This window comes from Phocoena sinus, chromosome 15 (genome assembly GCF_008692025.1).
Source record: "Phocoena sinus isolate mPhoSin1 chromosome 15, mPhoSin1.pri, whole genome shotgun sequence".
Lineage (NCBI taxonomy): Eukaryota > Metazoa > Chordata > Mammalia > Artiodactyla > Phocoenidae > Phocoena > Phocoena sinus.
This window is the reverse complement of record NC_045777.1, coordinates 4,341,062-4,354,522: the sequence shown is the minus strand read 5'-3', so window position 1 is coordinate 4,354,522 and position 13,461 is coordinate 4,341,062. Positions and strand designations below refer to the sequence as shown.

The following is a 13,461-nucleotide window of genomic DNA, read 5'->3' as shown; positions in this document are numbered from 1 at the left end:
GGCCAGGGGCCGCCTGAGGGGATAAAAAGTGGCCAGAAAGGAGCCAAGACTCAACCAGCAACAATAGACTTGCTTCTGCCATGGTCTGGGGTTTGAGGTCCTGAACCCCTAGACCTCACTAGGGTTAGAAAGTGCGGTTGGAGAACTTTCCAGCTGGTACTTCAATTTTTTTTTTTTTTTTTTGAAAATATTTTTTTCACCCTAGTTCGGTCGGGTGCTCCGTCTTACGGGGCCCCAAGTTTATTTTAAGAAACCGCCACCGTGTTATGGGCATGCGCAACTGCCTCGACGGCAATAATATGTCAGGACAACGCAATATCCCCCTTGAACTCGGCGAACAGCCCGAGCAACCACCTTTGGAGGCCCCAGGGGCAGCTGCCCCCGGTGCTGGGCCTGGCGCAGCCGAAGAGATGGAGACCCCACCGCCTCACAGCGAGCCCATCCCCGTCGAGATTGAAGGCGAGGCCTGTGGACCCCCAGAAGTCTCCAGACCCAAGTTCCAGGACCTCAGCCAGGCCATCAAGGAAGCCGGAGCCCATGGAGACTACAGCCCACCTCCTGAAGAAGCCATGCCCTTCGAGGTCGAGCAGTCCAGCTTGGGAGCCTTCTGGCCTACCCTGGAGCACCCTGGAGACACCACTGGGGCCCATGCAGGCCTTGAAGCCTTCAGCCCACCGATCGTGGAGCCCAGAGCCTTCGGTGAGGCCAGGCCAAGCCTGGGAAGCTACAGCCCTCCTCCCGAAGAAGCTATGCCCTTTGAGTTTGAGCAGCCTGCCCAGGGAGGCTGCAACCAACCTCTCTTGCAGGTCTCAGACCTCGCTCCAGGAGGTCCGGGTGCGGGGGTCTCTAGGGCTCCTCCCGAGGAGCCCCGGGCTCTCAGACCTGAGAAAGCAGGCTTCGGAGGAGGATGCAGCCCTCCCCGTGAGGAGGATGTGCCATTTGAGTTTGATGGAGCAGCCTTTGGGGACGACAGCCCACCCCCTGGGCTCCCCCAAGCTATCCCACAAATCGACGGCCTTGGCGGCAACCAGATCGCGGCAGTCGCGGCCCCGAGTGCGGTCCTCCTCGCTCCCGCCGCGAACGAGCCCCCCCTCTGGGTCCCAAGCATCATCGGCAGCCCATCTCGAGAGGCTGTCAGACCTCCTCCACACTTCGCGGGCAACAGCCCCCCGATGGAGATCTCCGGACCCCCGCGCGAGATTGGCAGCGCCCCCGTTGGGGTCGACGACGCTCCCGTCAACGTGGACAGCCCCCCAATCGCGCTTGACGGCCCGCCCATCGAGGTCTCCCGAGCCCCAGTTAAGAGAGAGCAAGCAGAGGGAGAGAGACCCCCAGTTGAGGGAGAAGCAGCCGAGATGGAAGGAGGCTCAGCCGACGCTGCCGCGGAGAGAGGCAAAGTCCCCGATCCCGGAGACGGAGCCCCTGCCGCCGGAGCAGCCCCTGACGCGCCAGCCGCCGGGGCAGCCCCTGACGCGCCAGCCGCCGGGGCAGCCCCTGACGCGCCAGCCGCCGGGGCAGCCCCTGATGCTCCTGCCGCCGGGGCAGCCCCTGCCGGCCCTGACACGCCAGCCGCCGGGGCAGCCCCTGCCGCCCGGGCAGCTCCTGTCGCCCGGGCCGCCCCTGTCGCCCGGGCCGCCCCTGTCGCCCGGGCCACCCCTGTCCCCCGGGCCGCTCCCGCCGCCTGGGCAACCCCAGCCTCTGGAGCCCGACCCAAGATCAGTTTCCTTAGACCCCCCAGCCCCGAGATCCAGGCTGCCGATCCGCCTACTCCGCAGCCTCCTCGCGCATATGCCTGGCGGGGCAGGTCTGAGCGCAGCTGCTACCGCGGCCACGACGACGAAATATCGGTCAGCAGCGACAGCGGAGACGAATCCGACGATGGGACCTTCGGATGCCACCGCTGGTTTCAGTCCAGGCGAAACCGCCGCCACCGAAAGACCCAGCGCAACTTGCTCCGCAACTTCCTCGTTCAGGCCTTCGGAGGCTGCTTCTGCAGATCCGAGAGCCCCCAGTCCAGAGGCTCCCTCAGCCCCAAGGTCAAGAAGGTTGCCCTGGCGGAGAAGCGCAGACAGACCCACAAGGAAAGCGTGGAGAAGCGCGCCCAGAAGTGCGCAGAGAAGAAACGCAGCAAACTCATCGACAAGCAGCTCAAGAACGAGAAGATGGGCTACATGTGTACGCACCGCCTGCTGCTTCTAGGTAATGCGGCGGACTCTGCCCGTGGGGAGCAGGGCCGCCCGGGGGCCCCGGGAGTGGGTGGCAGGGCTGCCCGGTGGGGTTTGGGGCCCGGCGGCGGGAGGAGGGGGTCTGGGCAAAGGCGGGAAGAACCTGCCAGAAAGTTCCAGCTAGGGGCCCTAACTTTGCCCCGGGAGCGGGAGGGGCCTCGGGTGGGCTTGGGTGGCGAAGTGTATGCCCTTTAGGGAGAAAAGTGGTGCCGTACAACACTGAGGGTCGTTTCCAGCTGGACAAACCAGCGCCAGCGACCGTAAGACGTCGCCGAGTCGTGGGGTGGGGGACGGCAAGAAAGGCGGGGGCTTCAGGTGAGCCAGGAACTGCAGGGGAGGGCTCCGGGGTCGCTCAGGCTAGGCTGGCTGGGGCCGTTGGTGGGTTGGGGTCATTGGAGAAGGTGCGTCCCCGCCTCGCCTGGCACGGCTGCTTGGAGTAAGACGGCTTGTTGTTGGTGTGTGTTGGTGTCCATATTGTGTCCGCCTGTGCATGATATGCTCAAGCGTTCTTCCATTCCCGCCCCTGGCACCCCCAAATTACCCGCCGACTGTGTACTTGTACCGGGGAACGGGCTGTCTTGTGTTTTGCGCCATTGCGCGGGCAAAAACTTTACGTGTTCGCACACTCGGGTGGTACCTGTGCGCTGGCGCTCTGCAGTGGGCGGCGCGAAAACGCCCGAGAAGGTAGCGGGAGACGCTGGGCAGGATGTCGGGCCGCTGGCGGGGCGGGGGGAGGGGGCCGCCTCCGGCCGGCCTCCGTAACCTGTTTTCTGTCTGTCTTTCTCTCTTTTCTCCCTTTGCGCTAAGCGTTTCCTCACTTCTCATTCGTTCGCCCAACCCTCCCGCCTTTACGGTTGAAAAACCAGACACTCAGGTATCTGGGGCGTCCGGGGCTGCGCGCAGAAATTCGGTATTCTGCACACACTCTGCTCACCTGGCGGGGGATGGAGGGAGGAGGGGGAGAAACCCCCCCACACACACTTAACCCGCTGTAGGCGAGTCCCGTATCCCAAACCACACGGGTCTGGTTCCGGGGGGGAGGGGCTGGGGAGGTGGGAGGGGGCGTGGCCATGTTTAAAAAATATGAAATCATTTTTCTTCCTAGGGAAGAGCCTGAGGTAAGCCAATCATTTACCCTTTTACAGAATACAGTAGGAGGGGCCTGGTGTAAAGAGAGAGGGTTTGTGCGTTGGGAGTGGAATGCCCATCTTGTGTTTGAAATGCAATTAAAATAAAACTTTTTTTAAAATGCTTCCAGTGTATTTTAAGTGTGTGGACAAAATGTGATAAAACTGTGAGACATGTAAATGTTTGCATGTGAATTCTTTCAAGCAGCTTTAGCTGGGGGCAAAGAGGCTCAAAGGTAAGATCCTCTGCATATGGGCTTGGGATACAGAAACATTAAAAAGATGTTAATAATCCCATTGGAAGGGTACCTTTGGTGGCCCTGGCCTTCCCCCTCCTCCTCCCTTCACCTATGCCAGCTTTCAGGGTCCTCTCCCCTCTCCAGGACCTCCCTCCTCCCCCCCACAGCTTGACTCTCGTTCCACAGCTAATCAAAGCAGCAATTAGCAAAGGTCTGAATGTGGGGCTTAAGTGAAAATTTCAGATGTGAAACTCCACAATCTTAATTTCTTTATTTATTCTCTAAGACCTCTCAAGGGATTTCAAGATCACAACTTTTCAGGCGGTGCTATGTTTGTTTGCTAAATATTTTATAATGTGTGATGGTGTCTATTAATGACCTACGGGCATCACTGTTTGCTGTTGTGATATGTGCCTCTTACGCATCACAGTTTTACATGTGATGGTCATTCTATTTATGCCCACCCAGGGAAATACAGACAACATCATTTCCCCAAAAGCATCCAGGAGGGAGACAGTTTCACATTTCAGATACCTCAACTGCGTGGAAGGCACAGCGCCTCAGATGACAACGTGCTGTTTTCCTGCAGACAACTGATTTTGCCACAAGAGCCCCATTTCAATATCCCAAGCATAGCTCTGGGTAGCAAACCTGTGATGGGGGAGGCGGCCATAATTGGGGGCAGACAGGAGAGCCAAGTGAGGGCGTGCACTTGAGCCCTAATTGGCCAGTGCCCCTCATATGCCGGGGCCTCGGTTGCCTCATTTGTGAAATGAAACTTTCAAGCAGATCTTCACTAAATTCTCCTTTGCTCCGTGGCCTGAATCCCCTATTCTGGGGGTTGGGGAGCACCATCCACTTAAATCAGGACTGGAGCCTTAAACCATAGGTTATGCACGCATCAACTCTGTAGCAAACAGCCCGTGTCTGGGGCTGAGCCTTAAGAATAGTAGAAGTCTCCCTTGCTTACCCACGTTTTATATGCAGGGGGAAAAATTCACCTTAAGTAAAGGAAATTAGCTGGGGTCACCCTGCCATCATCCTGGCCCTGCACCCAGGTCAAGCCCGTTTGCATTCAGTGTAGTCCAGTGAAACGTGGGCCCTGTCTAGCGTGAACCTGAATTCAGAAAGCCAGATTGCCTGCTGTGGCAGTGTGGCTTGTTGAGCCAGGCTGCAATCTGACAAGGTTTCATTTTGCCAAAGTGACAAGAGAGGCACCCCGCTGGGTCTGAATTACTGATTGCAGAGGGGGAGAGGAGGCAGGATGAAGACCCACTTCCATTTAGGACAAGCCTTTTCACTAACATTTAGATCCTAACATATAAAACAAGACATCCGTATACACTGAGCACTGAAAAGGGAAGATCAAGTGACCATCCTTTGATAATTGGTGACATACAGATTCATCTGTTGCTTTAAAACTGTATGTGTTTCTGTGTATATACCCTCTCCATTTTTATTGCCCAAACAGCTTAACCGCATTACAGGGACTCTTAAAAAGGAAAATGGTAGATAAATAGTTAGAAATAGATAGACAATCAGTAACATGACTGAAATTCTAGAATAGCTAAAAAGTTGAAGCCTTTTTCTTACTCAACACTAGCCAATAATAGACTTATTTCCATGTTTCTGTTGCCTTTCTGAATAATTTCGGTGGCTTAAACATGTTTTGGAAACCTAATTTGGGTGATTCCCTCATTTTTGTTAAGAATTGAAGGGACTGCTAGGCTAGAATTTCTTAGTAGCTGCTGAATTTATTAAAATTGTGCAGGCAAATGCTATTGTATGATAATTTATTTACGCCACCAGGTGCAACAGTGAGGCATCCATCTCATCCTGCTGGAGTGCCCTTTGCTTTGCTTTTTTATTTATTTTTAATTCAGCCATTTTTCCGTATTCAAAATGCCTCCACTGAGCTGTTTGGTGCAGTGGGAAGGGCATGGCTTACCAGGCCAAAAATCTCTTCCTTGCCTTTTAAAATCCAATTTCCATAGATTTTTTCTCAAAAAAAAAAAAGCCTTTCTATACAGCTATGTTAATTTTTATCATTTGCCTACATTACATATACCATGGAAAACTGGTATTAAGCAAAAAAAAGTGGGGTTTGTCACCTTTTTGTACATTCCGCCCACCCCCAGCTTGAGAGGGATAGCCTCACTGCCTTCAGAATTGTTAGTAACCTGTAAGAGTAATGATTACACATAATGATAGCACTTTTTTACTGTATTTTTAAAAGCCTTTCTTCCAGTCACGTTTGTCCTTTGCAACAGCCTTGGGCAGTAAAAATGTGATGGGACCCCATTTCATAGGCAAGTAAACCAAAAGCTCAGAGATTAAATGTCAGGGACTTTTGCTCAAAGACTGCAAGGTAAGTGAAGGAATCAGAAGTTTCTAATTCAGTGCTTACCCCCAAAATGTGGTAACAAGTTATAAAGCGTCATTTCAGTGTGAGGCGTGATTATTGTTAAGTGCGCTATGTGCTCTTAAAATCCCTTGTCAGATGACAGGTGTCCCGCAGTCTTCTGCCTCCTGAATAATAACCAGAACCAGACAGATCCTTGGTTATAAATGTCCATTGAGTGTACGTGAAACGTGAGCCTCCTCATTGCTGGGATACCTGTCACTGCTGTGGTGATATTTTGTTTCCACATTTGCTGTCATTCGTCTGCCAACACTGCAGTCTTTGTTTGTTTGTTGGACTTCTTTTTTTAAATGCAGGTTTTCTTTAAAGTCTTTTTAAAACCCCCCAGAAGTGTTCTTTAGCAAGGTCTAAAGCTTTTTTCTTTACTCAGGTTTCCACTAAAAAATCATTATCATCCTCATTTAAAAATACAGTTGCTTTTATGCATAGCCCCTCCATTATTAGTGTTAGAGTGTAATAGACTGTTTAGAATCTCCTGGCCTGGATCTAATGACCCTATTAAAATAACTCTTACTCAATATTCTTCATAGTGATTATTTCTTAAAAGTATTCCTTCCTTTCAGTCGGGGCTAATTCCTTCTTAGTGAGTGTCAGTACCTAATCTTGGAAATCACCTTTGACTTTTATGGGGGAAGGTTGGTATTAAGCAAAAAAAAAAAAAAAAAACAAAACAACTTTTTTAGAGATGGTAACCTAATTGACTCGATTTGAAATTCTCCATCCCAACCGTGTGTCTTCTTTATAGAGTTAATTTTCCCACCAAATAAAACATACCCCTCACCCCAGCAAAACTGTGGCCCTCCAAATCCCTCTCCATTAAGTGACTTTTAGGAGGCATGTAAATAGCAAATGAAAACTGGTCTCCACACTTCTTGGTTTCTTTAACCTGTGGCAAAGGCAGGGTTCTTCCCAACCCACCTTGTGCCTCCTAGGGTTTCTAATGGAATGTGAAATTAACATGCCAGTTGTCCATTTCAAAATCGGATTCCTCTGCAAGTGTAGCAATGTTCAAAACAGAAAGGGCAGGGCCAGTTGCTGTGACAGGGTTCCCACCAGCAATTAAAACAGTTAGGCCATTCTAATTAACCCTCTCCAGCTCTGGTGGCCCCCCCAGTAAGAGGAACTCAGACTCCGGCCCTGTTAACACCAACCTCAACAGATTCCATTGAATTAGACTGAAAGGGTCTTTGTCCCATCAGATTCCTGTTGTGGCCTGTGGTCACCCTGGGCATAAGATCCTCATCTCTTCAGGGAGTGAGAGAAAGATGGGCCTGAGTCTCTCTCTTTGGGATTCTGCTAATGAGTCAGCAAGTCAAAGTGGCCTTTATAAAACTGAGGAAGGCTAGTGGGAAGCCCCAGATACAAACTGGCCATTGGAGTAGGCCAAGGGAGGGGAGGGGTGTTTGCAGAAGAATCAGAGGAAGATGTGTCCTTTTCCTTAATTCCTCTAAAATGGGGGCCAGATACTAGAAATTGAGAGAAGCCTTGAACCCAGGGCCTGGCACATGTAAGTGTCTGATAAATGGTAGCCATTATGTTTAGAAATTTACTTTTCTTCCTGAACTTCTCTCTCCCTGGTCCAAGTGAGGGTTTGTTTTTTTGTTTTTGATGTTTTCTGTTTGTTTGTTTAATATTTTCTTGGCATACCATGTGGTATATGGGATCTTAGTTCCCCGACCAGGGATCGAACCCATGCTCCTTGCATTGGAAGTGTGGAGTCTTAACCACTGGACCGCCAGGGAAGTCCCTGGTTGTTTTTTTTGTTTTCTGTATTCCCCATGAGACCTAAAGTTCTAAAAGTCCCAGGCACCCATCCTGTCTTTCTGTCTCGACGTTTCAGAGTACACTCTTTGTACACGTTTTATAAATAAGGGTCAACCCAAGCCGTAGACTGACGACTCTTTGCCAAATTTATGATCGTGTGGGGTCACTGTTAGGTGCGCAACAGGATGAGGCGGGAACTTACTTTTTACCTGTCCTGAGAAAGTGCCGCCTACCTCCCTCTCGGAGCCCACAGCCCCCTCTGCCACTCCCCCTCTTTTTATTAGCTCCTATCTATAAACCAACCGGATACTATGGTTGAGCCCGGGGTCCTGAGCACGGATTGCTCTGTGCTTATTACACATGCAAAAAAAAAAAAAAGATTGTCTCTAGTTTTCCTTCCCGACAGCCAGATGGTGACGAAGGCCAGCCACTGGGAATGGAAGATGAGGAGACCTCCAAGAACGAGGTAGGGAACAACATACACACAAAAAAAAACCATGTTTGAATTTTCCTGTTGATCATCACACGCTTAGTTGAGATATGGGATGCTCTGTTCTCAGACAGCAAACGCTTGAGAGGTGTAGCCCCCTCCAATCAGAATTACTGGAGTAGTTTTACCCAGACAGCAACTGGGGGCTGTAATAGAGAAGGATGTTAGGTAACCGATCTGTGACACAGCAATGAAAATCAAGGGCGTGCGCCTCTGCCGTCCTTACTTAGAAGGAAAATCCCACGTTGCATTGCAGAGTAATTTGTTAAACCTCAGGAGAATTCCCGAGCATTTCGACTCCTGGAGTTCTGCCCACAGAACTTGAACATTAGATCTTACTAAATGTTTCTTAATGATTCAATTTGGGGCGAGGAGAGAGGTATAAAGGTAGAAATTGTTATCGGATCCCGAATTTATTATGAGTCAGTCAATGTTTCTGAAGTTGTCACACATACTCGGTGTGTGGGACAGAGTACGTACCTTAAACTTCCTTTAATGAGTTGATAATGGGAAGGAAGATCTCTCATACCCACTTCTGAAGGAGTGGCACAGTCGAGCTTTCACGAGCTCCGTGTCATCATGGAGCGTCGATTCTTCTGAGGGAAAAAGAACTCGATTTGTCCAGCTCTTGACTCTCCCCCTCAATCCAAAGACCAGAGTACCTCTCTCCTCTTTCCTATTTGAACAGTTTTGCCTTGCCTCAAACTGATTGCTAATTTGCAAATGACCTTGGAGGCTTTTTTTATAGGGAACCTCCGTTCAGGTAAGTTTGCAGCTGTGGGATTTTTGCAAAGAAAGAATAATTCGTAAGATGAGGCACAGAAATTAAAATCAGGCATTGTGATGGAGTCCAGGACCAAGAAGGGCTGCTTGCCAGGGCTCAACCCAGGGAAATAGGAACAAGGTCCTACGTCTCAGCTAGTGTCCATCCCAGCACCCTGCTGATCTTGGGGACCACATGCCTAAGCCTGTTTCTTTAGCTGTAAAAGTAGCTGATGGTTACCTTTGAAAAAGAAAAACCAATCTGTGGAGAATAGGCAGTGTTACTTAGGAAGTATATAGCTACTTAAATTGCTGGGGCCACTTGGACACCCCCTTTTAAGTAGATGCTACTTGCTTCTCTGTGGTTATATAAGGTAACTCCTAAGGTTTTTGGCCTTTGTGGGCTGCTGAAATCACAGAAAGTGTTCATCTTCATTCTTTATAGCTGTTCTCTATATAGGTCTGTTAGGCCTACAAGATGCTTAATTAACTTATTAATAAAATCATATACATCGTTCGGGGTCCTTCCACCCACTGCCTCCCCCCAGTGTGGATTTTTTAATGACTGAATCTAGAATGGCGCAGAGATGGTGAAGGTGAGTTGATATTTCAGGTGGCCACTAGATGGTGAGACGGCACAGGCAGAAGAAAGGTGTCACATCTATAGTGAAAATGAGAGGGGAAGGGAAGAGCCAGCAGAGACAGAGGAGGGTCCCACTCCAGCTGCACCCTCCCACCCCAGCCCAGGACAAAGCCTGGATTTAACAGGACCCAGAGCTTTACTCAGACCTAGCCTATTATGTTTACGCTCTGACTTCTCCCTGCTGGCTCTGTGCTGGGATATTAGCATTTTCAGGGGGCTCTGTCTAACAAAGGGGTCTTCCATAGGCGTTCTGTTGCCATGGGGACCATCCTGTGCGATGTAGGGTGTTAGTAGCCTCTCTGACCTCTACCCACTTGACGCCAGTAACACACACACACACAGCCACAGCCTACCCCACCAGGCACCACCACATACACAGTGTGACAACCAAAACTTCCTGTAGTCGTTGCCAAGTATCCCCTGGGGTGGAGGGGGGCGCAGAAATCATCCCCAGTTGAGAACCACTGCCCTAACATTATCAACATCAAATCCTGGGGAAGGTAGAGATCATACAGGTCAGAACGTGAACACCTTAAAATAAAAAATTATCTTCAGAGAAAAGGCTGTTGGCTTCAGTTACTAATAACCAGTCAGAAAGGTTTATGCCAGTGTTGGTGAGCCTACATTCCAGGGTAGAACTAATTTCCAAAAATCTCTGAAAAGAAGGTGACCTAAAAAGTCACCAGCTGACCCTAAATAGAATAGAAAAGGGTGGAAATAACGAATCAGTCTAAGACTCTGATTAACCAAGTCAGTCCCGTAGCTAATCAATGGGCCAGGATAAATCGGGGCTTACGTAGACTTTAACCCTTAAATGATCACATCTACCACTTAGGGGTTCTTTAGGGGCCTTTGTCTGCAGCAGGCAGGGAATTCTCCCCGTCTGGTGTGTGTACGTTAATTCACTGTGCGTCGTGGAGGAGGGTGGCCAAGATAATTGGCACTGATACTCAGATGGCTGCTGGTCATATATCAGCTCTGGGATGGCTGGGGACCCACCTTGCGTGTGTCCCACAAAACGCAAATGGAGCCTGTGATTGGCAGTGCGTACACGCCTGCCATGGGCGTGGGCCCTGGGGGTCACCTGAGCCCCACGACCACAGGGAACCAGCCCACTGGATGGAGGTGCCCCCTAACCTATAGCAACTGATATTTCAAGGCAGGAAGCTGTAGGGGTGGGATAGGGGGCAGTGGAAGGAATGCCTCTGAATGTACTGAGGAAGGTAAAATGAGATCTTTTAGGAATAAAACATACCTGTGCCAACAGGAATAAGAACCTAGGGACATTTCCTGATCAAGAGAGTTGCACTTGGCTTTTGATAAGATGGTAGATGCACCCTGCCCACCCCCTCATCCTAGGGCAGATTCTATAACCAATATCTTGGAATAATCACAACAGGAATACATCATTTTTTAATTTTATTTTTTACAAAATTTTTTAATGAAGTATAGCTGAATAAATCATTTTGCTTTTAAATAGTGGTCTAGGCCCCCAGCTTGCACCTAATGAGTCTCTCCCCCAAGTATCCCTTATGGAAGGAGACTTTATCGCTTCTTTATTATATTTTGAGCCTAAAACACTTATATTTTTGCCCCCTTCTGATCTTCCAATACAGTTATTACAGATTCATCAGAGATTTAACTTTTTTTTTTTAAGTTTTTTTTTCTTTTTCCTTAGAGAATTTGGAATGTGTGGCCTTTAAGTTAATTGCAAAGTCTAGAAGGGAAAGCAGAAAACAAAAACCCCACTCTCCACTCCAGACACCTGTATGAACTTGGACTTCTGCTTTTACTGTTAAGATTACTTTAGGGTAAAGGGTGGAAACTGATTGGTAGTTTGATCAATTATATATTGGACATGTTAAATTTAAAATATCATTTTTTTTAATAGGTTTCAAGTTTAGTTAAGTGAAGTGCCCCCTAACTAAGATGATCTTATTGCAGAATCCTCAGAACTACCCAAGGCATGTTTTTTGAATGTTGATTTTGACTTTTTGCCTGGGACCAAGTGCAGCATCTTTCCAAGGGAATGCTTAGAAGGCTCCAGGCAGAACCCAAAAACAAATGCCAGACGTTAGGGGAAAATTTTTAAAAGTTGGATTGCCAGAAAATAATAGCTATTTATAATTCAACACTTAGGTGATTTCATTTCTTCCTTCTTAGCTGCTAAAAGGGAAGCGTATTAGATCATTTTGTTTTGCAAACAAACGGCCAGGGCTGATTTTAAGATGGACACTTGATGGAGGGTCGCCCTTTCCAAATGCAAGTCTTTGGGCCTTTTCCCGGTGGGATCCGGTCACTCTGGAGCGCTGTCAGGAATCTTTATCCTTGGGCGGTTGGGATGGGGTGAGCTTGTTATCATCCTTCGCTGTCTCCCCACGTTGCCTTGATTGTAGAGGGGGAGGGCAGAGGGGCCCAGGATCGTGGAAAGAGCACACTGGGTAAATGTTAGCGGGCTCTCATTTCCGGAACCTTGGTTGATTGAACTGCTCTATTCAGGGATTCCATGAATTTGCCAGGTGACATCCAGAAAAAGCCAGAGTTTGACGCTTTTTTTTCTTCCCCCCCCCCCCCGGTACGCGGGCCTCTCACTGTTGTGGCCTCTCCCGCTGCGGAGCACAGGCTCCGGACGCGCAGGCTCAGCGGCCATGGCTCACGGGCCCAGCCGCTCCGCGGCATGTGGGATCTTCCCGGACCGGGGCATGAACCCGTGTCCGCTGCATCGGCAGGTGGACTCTCAACCACTGCGCCACCGGGGAAGCCACAAAATTGGACTCTTAAAAAAGTACATGTTATGATGATTCTGCCATGGTCAAGATAGGGGCTTAAGTTTGGTGGGCCATCCAACAGAAAGACAGGGGGGATCTCCCTGTGTTCACCTTTATGTAGAAAGAGGTAAAGACCCAAGGGACAAATCCAAAACCCTTGCAGAAATCTTATCCTGAGACTTAAGTTGCCAGACGGCAGAGGCCTCACTTCTCTCTTTCTTTCTGGCCCTAGAACCTTGACTCCCCAGAGATAGGGTCTGACTTCTGATATTAAGGCAGGCTCCAAGCTGGGCACTGATCTTTCATCCTGCCAGGAAGAAAGGGTCAGGAGACAGACCACCAGGGCTGCCTTTGATGGAGAAAGCGGGGTGCTCTGTCCCATTCTCCCCAGAGGTCCGCACAGCTCAGAAATGGGGGAGCAGAAATCAGCCTCTTAAGAGATTCCCTCATTTTTTCCTTGCTTTCCCTTTTTTTTTCTCTCTCTCTTGCGATTTTTTTTTAAGAATAAGATTCTTATTTTAAGGGGGTTTCTGAGCAAGAAATACCTTTTTTTTTTTTTTTTTTTTAAAGGGAAAGAGACGAGAACACCAACGACTTAGGGCTGAGAAGTAGAGACAATAAAATAAAGCAAGGCTGCTCAGAACTGGCTGGCAGATGGCGCTCGGCTTTTACTATTGAGAGCCTGGCTTTTCAAAATTCACCTAAGGCAGAATTCCACGGCCCCTCCCCTAATCCTCTTTCCCAGGGACACAGCTCCCGCCCTCAAGGCCCAGGGATAGTTTTAAACGTGTTCCAGTTGAACAATTGATATCTGAGGTCAAACCCTGTCCCTTTTATTTATCTTTTAAATATTTATTTATTTGGTTGGTTGCACCAGGTCTTAGTTGCAGGAGATGGGCTCCTTAGTTGCGGCTCGCCAGCTCCTTAGTTGTGGCACAAGAACTCTTAGTTGCAGCATGCATGTGGGATCTAGTTCCCTGACCAAGGATGGAACCTAGGCTCCCTGCATTGGAAGCGCAGT

The 13,461-nt window shown here is 49.3% G+C and overlaps 2 protein-coding genes across 4 annotated transcripts in view; both read left to right on the top strand.

The window, feature by feature from the left end:
- Positions 1–13,461, top strand: part of GNAS (GNAS complex locus) — a 66,807-nt gene that overhangs the window by 12,055 nt on the left and 41,291 nt on the right. The window contains exons 1-2 of one of the 3 annotated variants that reach the window (XM_032607177.1): positions 267–2,199; positions 2,421–2,540. The exons of 1 other annotated variant lie outside the window; for it this stretch is intronic. In XM_032607177.1, coding sequence (XP_032463068.1) covers positions 267–2,199; positions 2,421–2,540 — 2,053 coding nt within the window. Of the gene's footprint in view, positions 1–266; positions 2,200–2,420; positions 2,541–13,461 lie in introns of those variants that run through there. One more of the 3 variants, XM_032607178.1, reaches the window with a different exon arrangement.
- Positions 1–13,461, top strand: part of LOC116740990 (neuroendocrine secretory protein 55-like) — a 58,174-nt gene that overhangs the window by 14,037 nt on the left and 30,676 nt on the right. The window lies entirely within an intron of this gene.